General features: G+C 50.3%; 1 protein-coding gene across 1 annotated transcript in view; it reads left to right on the forward strand.

Annotated features, from left to right (window-relative positions):
• The window catches only part of CECR2 (CECR2 histone acetyl-lysine reader), a 97,820-nt gene extending 94,343 nt beyond the window's left edge, over nucleotides 1–3,477 (forward strand). The window contains exons 17-19 of the mRNA XM_075159525.1: nucleotides 546–1,953; nucleotides 2,814–2,919; nucleotides 3,202–3,477. Of these exons, the coding sequence (XP_075015626.1) occupies nucleotides 546–1,953; nucleotides 2,814–2,919; nucleotides 3,202–3,207 (1,520 nt within the window). The 3' untranslated portion in view covers nucleotides 3,208–3,477. The remainder of the gene's footprint in view (nucleotides 1–545; nucleotides 1,954–2,813; nucleotides 2,920–3,201) is intronic.
• Nucleotides 3,478–7,567: the final 4,090 nt, after the last annotated feature.

Here is a 7,567-nt window from a genome sequence, read left to right on the forward strand (position 1 = left end):
CCAAGAGAGGTGTAACCTCATGAGGAGTTTTTAAAAGAGCCCTTTTCAAAGAAGAAGCTACTAAAGATCGCTTAACTTTGCCAAAATACACTTCAGAATTGCTAGAGATCTCTGAAGGAAAGATGGTGTGATAAGTGTGGGAGGGAGGCTGCAGCCCCGCAGAAGAGCAGTTGTCCTGGTGCCATGCTCCGACAGTCCCGTAGAGAGGTTTGAGTAGAGGACGGGACATTGTAGGCTTCAGAGTACTTACGATGGAAGGACCTTCCTGGCTTTAGAAAGTCACTCCTTTTTCTCTTCCATTTGCACAAAATTGGGATGCTTTCTCCATCCAGATGTTAGGGACTTGTCGGGCAGAGCTGCCCAACAACTTTGGGTCAGCAGCAAAAGAGGATGCCGAGAGGCTTCTTTGGTAGACCTGGTTAAGCTGTCAGGAATTACTCTTTGAGACATGTGCTTTGGGTGAGCATGTGTGCGCGTGTCAGGCAGGGAGGGCCAATTTCTGAAATTAGACCTATGCGTGACTTTTTTCCCCCCTATCTTTCCAGTGGAGCCGCCAGCAGGCATGGAAGAGAAGGCTCAGTGCATCGGCATTCCCGACGGGGCCTACGCCAAACTCCTACCTCATCCCAAGCCCCCCCTGCCCATGGAGTGCACCAGGCGCGCCTTGCCCCCGGACGGGGAGGGGGACGGCTCCGGCGTGAAGGGTGACCTGAAGGCAGGGCAGGGCAAGGGCGCATGGCCGGTGGAGAGCGGCTACGCCAGCGGCCCGGGCTGCGTGAGGGACCTGGTGCCCACCTCCGAGAGAGGGGGTCCCCTGCCTGAGAACGGGGCAGCGGGCGAGGGGCCGGCAGCCGGCACCGAGGGGAAGGGGCTAGCCACCAACCTGCTGGAGAAGCCCCTCTGCGGCGGGGGGAAGGCTCTGCCCGAAGCGGCCGTGCCTTGCGTGGGGCAGGGCACCGGCCTCCCCGGCATGGACGCTGGCTCCATGGGGGCTGCCCCCAACCAATTCCACCCTCTCTACATGCCCGGTCTGGAATACCCGAATTCGGCCGGGCGGTACCACATCAACCCAGGCCTGCAGGGGTTCGGCCCCGTGATGGGGGGGAAGCCGCCTCCTCCTGCCTCTCACCCCCAGCATTTTCCCCCGCGGGGCTTCCAGCCGAGCAGCGCCCACCCCAGTGTCTTCCCCCGGTATCGGCCCCCCCAGGGCATGCCCTACCCTTACCAGCCGCAGCCTCAGCCTTCCTACCACCACTACCAGCGACCGCCCTACTACGCCTGTCCGCAGGGCTACTCGGACTGGCAGAGGCCTCTCCACCCCCAGGCCAGCCCCAGCGGGCACCCCACTGCCCACCCGCCCCTGAGCAGACCCCCTTTCCCGGACCGGGGGTCCACCAGCGGCTTGCAGGGCTGCGAGGCACTGAGCGCCGCCCTGGCCTCTCCCAACCGCATGGACGTAGCGAGTGCCAAAGAGGTTTCTCCGAGCGACGGGCAGGATCTGGGGCCTGAAGACGAGAAGTCCGAGGAGTCCCAGGAAAGACCGGAGAGTCCCAAAGAGTTTCTTGATTTGGACAACCACAATGCGGCCACGAAGAGGCAAAGCTCGGTGGCAGCGGGGGAGTTCCTCTACGGAGCCCCCCCACCGCACCTGGGTTCAGGGATGGGATTTGGCCCGACGGCTTTCCCTCCCCATGGGGTGATGCTACAGACTGGCTCTCCTTATGCATCCCGGCATCCTGCCGGTCATTTCCAGCCCAGGACGTATGGATCGCCCATGAATGCTCACCTGTCTCATCATCCGGCTTCCGGCCAGGCCAATGGCCTCTCTCAGGAGGGACCCCTGTACCGCTGCCGGGAGGAGAACGTAGGTCACTTTCAGGCCTTGCTGATGGAGCAGAGAGGCAGTGGAGGTGGCATGGGGGGGCCACCCCAGGACTTGTATAGACCCTCGGGGTAAGATCGTGTTTTCTGCGAGAAGGCGAGGCGGGAGGGGGGCAATGCCTGGGTGACGATAAGTGTTGGATATCCTTGAAAGGACATGGGTTGAAGTCAGAGGAGATGGCAAGTGCTGCTGAGAGGCTAACAGATGACTCTTAGACCCTTGGAGCAAAAGGTCTCTTGGACCTTTCTGTAAGCTGGAGAAAATCTTGTTGCAGCTCCTTAAAACCAAGTAGCAATAGCCATCATGGAGACCTGTTAGCCTGTGCCATCCATCTCATCCCCACACCAGTGCTTTGTTTTATCTGACAGTGTTTTGTTAATGTGTCGTCCAGGGTTGTGCATCTCTTAATCAAATGAGCTCTTACCATTTTCTTTGCAAGAAGTTTATTGCATCTTTCTCATAGCCGGGCAGAGTAGTTAACTAAAGTTATGAACTTGTTATGAACTCCTTTACTTTAATGTTGCCCTCTTTTTCCCCTCCTCTTGCCTTGCCCTTCCTCTCTGTCTCAAATTTCCCTCACAGAAAATTACTTCTCACTGAGATTGTGCGTATCACATTTTATTCCCGAGTGGAAAATTCTGCTATTCCAAAAATTCCCTGTTCAGATTTCATAAATGTGCTTCGACTGCTACTGTTTTGTCATAGTCCCAGCATGACAGTCCTTTCTCAAGTATTCAGGGGGCTTGGCTTACAACTAAGCCATTGGGGGGGTGGCATGGATTAAAGGTTGTGTTTTGGGGGGAAGCCAGAAAGAAGAATACACAAGATGCATGCTTGTATGCGAATGTTGTATGTATGCATTCAACCAAGTAGATGGGATTTGCTCTTGATGTTCATGTGCTAAAACTCTCTCCATTCAACCTGACTTCAGAATGCAAATGCATCAGGCTCAAGTTCCCTTCCCGAAGATGCCTACAGCAACCATGTCCCGGGAAGATTTGACGCCACAAAAACCATCAGCGTTGCCTCTGGATCAAGTAAGGGCCGCTAGAGAGAGCAGAGTTGAAATGCGAGTCTTTCTCTTCCCACCGGTTAAAGGAGTGAAGTGTTGGATGAGAGGGGGAGGCACTGGAGGAGGCTGGGAAGTGGACTACTGCTCTGCAGAGGAATTAGGGATGTCTCTGTAGTCTTAGCTGACTGTAAAATGTAACCTGGGTGGACAGATAGCGCTAGCTTTGAACTGGTGGCATGCAATCGTGAGGTTGCTCCTTTCTGAAGCTGCCGGTTAAAGCCTCTAATTCTTGTTCTTCCTCTTCCAGAGCTAGTCCGAGGAAAGAAGGACCTCACAAAGACGAAAGCCACACGTGATTTGGACAAGGGGGAGGAGGGGCAGGCCTTCCTCCCACCCTCCCCTCGCCCGAGCAGCATGTAGCTTCCTGGGTCCGTGGAACATGGTGCCGCGACAGCCTTTGTGTTGGAAACCTGGAGCGGTGCTGGGCCCCAGCCAGCCGAGCAGCTGGCTTGCCACCGCAGGGCGAGCGTCGCAAACCAGTGGCTTTCCGTGACCGGAGACTGCGTCTCGTTCAGGGTTTGAGGGATTTTTTGGGTGGGGAGGGCGGGGGTGGGGGCGGAAACTTTCATTGACTGCTAAACTCAGGTATATTTTTCAGGGTGGAAGAGGATGATGATGGAATTTTACTTGTAGTATTAACGTGTGTGTTTTGGAGCTGGATCCAGTTTACAGAATTTAACCTGTTGCCTTTTTAAATAAATTTCTGTTGTTGGTGAATGTATTGTACATAATGGGGGAGGGGGTGGGCCCAGCTTGTAGTGGGCTTAGCACTGGAGGAATCCTTAACTGTTTACAATCATATCACACTGAAATCTTTCAGGATAGGGTGAGGGTTTGGGGGGAGCGGGGAGAGGTGAGGGAACGTGTGATGGATGACTTGCTGTCCTCCTTCCTGTCCTCTGCAACTGAGACACGACCTGACGGTTGGTTGACTTAATAGCAGGAATTGCTCAGGAGCATAACGTGTCCTCCTCTTTCTTCTGTCTTCTTCCTCTTTCCCCCCTCACCCCCATTTCCACCCCTTTGGATCCATGGCCTGAGTGCACTTCCAGCTCCTGTCATCATGGGGGAACAAGGAAACCAGGACCAGGAATTGAAACCAGGACAGGACACTCATGGCATTGTCGCTTCTGCTAGTATAGTACTCTTCTCCCTGCCTTTCTGATGGGAGAAATGTATGCTCTAGAAAACAGAAAATGGCATAACTGATCATCTTAGACTTTCGGTGAAACTGGTGCAGCTGGGGGTGGAGCACACCTATCCAGTAGAACAAATTTTGTGCGAATCTGTACTGCCCTGCTGCCCAAAGAGAGGAGCCAAGTCCTCACCTTTCTTTCTCTGACCCTTGGCTATATTCAGTTCTTAGCAGCAGCGAAGCAGAAAGTTCCCCAGGGTTCCTGACCACTCTTGGTTGCCTGTGGAGGAAGAGCATGAGGCTGCTTTGGGGGAATGGTTGGTTTACTGCAGTGTGAGCCATTTGTTGGCCTATGGAGTTGGATTTGGCGTTTGCAAGTTGCAGGTGAATCAGAAAGCACTGATTCAAAATCAAATGTTGAAGTGGCATGGCTCAGGGGTTGAGGGACAAGAGGGCTGTGTGCTTGAGTTGAGTTGGTTTAACTTTGTCATCATTGATGATGTAGCAGCAGGTCCTACGGGGCTAGTAGCAGCTTCCCTTGGAGGCTGTGCACGGTCTGCAAGGGCTTTCCTCACCAGCTGCAGTACTGCACTGGGAAACCACGGCATGCCAGCACTTCGTCAGCCACTGGCATTCAAATGTAGGTTTGACAAATAAGTTCGATAGGAATCTCATCTGCATTTATTCACATCTTAAAGCTAACAAGCAAACACAGTTGATTATTCTTGGGGGAGCTGGAGTAAAACAAGGGATTTGCTACGCTACAAGACTGGGCAGCAAGATCTGCTGGACCACAGCCCTAGTGGGCAGGCTGCTGGTTGCACGGGGGAGGACAGCGGTGCGGTTAAAAGGAGGATGTGCCGATGTGTCGGACAAACTGTGCTAGCAAGAGCGCAAGTGGCAGCAGAAATGAGGACAGAGCAGCATGCCCTGTAGCCTGTGGTACCAGCTAGGGGTCGGTCTTTGTCTCCAGGTTTCTGGAGAATTTTTCTGGCTGCTTTGTTGTCTTGGATGGTGCCATCACCCATATCTTTAGCTGGATTGCGCTAGCATGCACGACTGCACCCGCCTTTGTCATGCTGTGTAGATCTACCATGTGCTGGCAAAGCTGTTTGAGCAAATGGCAGGTAGCATCTGACTGAGCCATTACTCCTTCTGTCCTAAGATTTTGGAAGCACAAAAAGCCTAAAAGATGAGAAACACTCTTTCTTGAAATACTTAGAACAAGGACTGCCACATTACTGCCCTCTTACTAACGAGCCTCACTGCTCTGTTGCTACAGTACTTCTGCGTCTGATGAGCTGTGTAGGGCTCAAGGTGGTTTCCAAGCCTAACAGGACTTAAACTTCTTCGTGCTATTCCCACAAGTGTGGTTATAAATGCAGTTCTTCTTACCCACTGCTGCAGCTAGCCTGTGAACTATAGCTGCTGTCTGCTCAGTCCAGTGAGTTGCCTGGGATAGCTGGCTCCTTCGCAAAGGAAGACTTCAATATAATGTGAATTACTTACAATATCTATCTATAGATACCATTACATTATGAAAGGGAGATTTTTTGGTGGTTTTTTTTTTCATTTGTGTTCATCTATCAGGGAGCAGTTGTCACCGGTGGATTGGTATAAACTGGAATAGATGATCCTGAAGGTTGTCCTTTGACTGAGAAGCAGGTAACTGCTCTCCCCAGCCAAGAACCTTATGCTATGGCTCATCTGAATTTGTCCCAGATCTGAGGGTCTGCTGCTGGCTCGTCAGCTGACGGTGGGTTTTCAGAGGTGCCTCAGCTGCTCAGAAATGCAGGTCTGGATCCTTCCCTGAATGGAGGTACTGAAGCAGTAGTAGGTATTTATGAAAAACTGTGCAAGTATAACTGCTCTTCAAGACAATAAACGAGGGACAAACGAAAACATGATTCTTCTCCTTGTAAAGCAACATTTAGTTCATTGTAGATATAAAAATAATTTGAAATAGCACATTTAAAAATAGAGGAACTGTAAAATGTAACTTGTAGCAAAGTATTCGAAATTCTGGAAATGTGAATGTAGATTCTGCAAACAACCCCTGCCGTACTTCAGCCAGTGTCTTCTGTATCACAGACAGTTACCCGAATATTTGAAGTGCCTTTCATTCAGCTCATTGTGAACTTTGTGGAACAGGAGGTTTTTAGAAGCTATTATAAAAAAAACCCAACCACGCTGAAGCACTCTTGGCCTTCAGCTGGGACTAGCACTGAAAACATGGTTCTAGTGGTCATGGTATCTGGATGAGCACCAAGCCCAGATCAAAACAGGGGATGAATAAGAAAGGCAAGAATTGCTTGTGGTGTGCCTGGAGAGGGTAGTGGAGTGTTAGACAAATTAGATACCCTGAGGATCCTGTATGGAGTGTGCGACATGAAAATATTGTCCCTTACCTGACATAATGGAAATCTGGGAGAAGAGTTTGACTTGCAGATGGTAGACAAAACAGAGTAGTGAAGCTGACTTCTCCTGGGAGGGTTTCTAGGTAAATGGCTTTTGATGTAGTCGGTAATTCTTATTAAAGTGACTAACAAGCTGCTGTTGTGAGGACACATGGTTTCTATTAGAAAAGTACTAATATAGCGTAGTACTAATATGGCTGGGCTACAGGGATAGGGCTATCCTGGGGACGGGGCACGCTAAGAGAGCGAGCTGCTTGTGGAATCTTAGCTCTGAGTTTCCAGACTTTCAAATGCTTTGTTCATAAGTGTTTGGGTTTTGGTGTGTGTTTTTTTTTTTTCTTTTTATGATCACATCTAGGGATGCCCCGAAAATCAGAGTTCTATCTCACTAGGTACATTCTGAGCAAATCACAGAAAATTGGCACCCCTCAGAAGGCATGGGGCTGGGAGCGGATTGCTGGAGTGGAACACCAGTGCAAATACACAGAGAGAAGCAGAAAATGTGAATTTTATAGTTTATGGTTTCCCAACCCATGCTGCGCAGGGCTGTTCTGTAGATATTCTAAAAAAGACAGGTTTAAGGAGGGATTTAGAAGACAGTAAAATGGCAGCTCTTTATGTACAGAGTGGTACTTTTTGCCATGGGTTGGCATACAGTGCAGGAGAAATGTAGCTGCATTTTAAAATAGCCTGGCTTTTGAGTGCCATACCTGTGTCATTAGCTTAAATAATATTTTAACACAATACAGACAAATTCTGGACTCTGGTTGGAAGCCCTCTTTCTCATCCCCCAGCATTGTTGTAGTATAGTATACTACGAATTGGTCCTTCTTCAGCAAGCATCTTGAGCTAGTGACTTTGCAAAGTTTCCTGTAGCTATTACTTTTCCCATTCCGAGGATGTGTTTTGCTGTAATTAGAGATTTCATGTTAAACGAGACTATATAATACGTAGAACAAATATGATGTTGACAATGCTCGAGCATGCCAGAGATTTCCAATATTCTCAGAAGAGCTTTGTACCGCTCGGCTACTCGGGCTTTTTCGCATCTTGCTCTCCCC

This window comes from Calonectris borealis, chromosome 1 (genome assembly GCF_964195595.1).
Source record: "Calonectris borealis chromosome 1, bCalBor7.hap1.2, whole genome shotgun sequence".
In the NCBI taxonomy this organism is placed as follows: domain Eukaryota; kingdom Metazoa; phylum Chordata; class Aves; order Procellariiformes; family Procellariidae; genus Calonectris; species Calonectris borealis.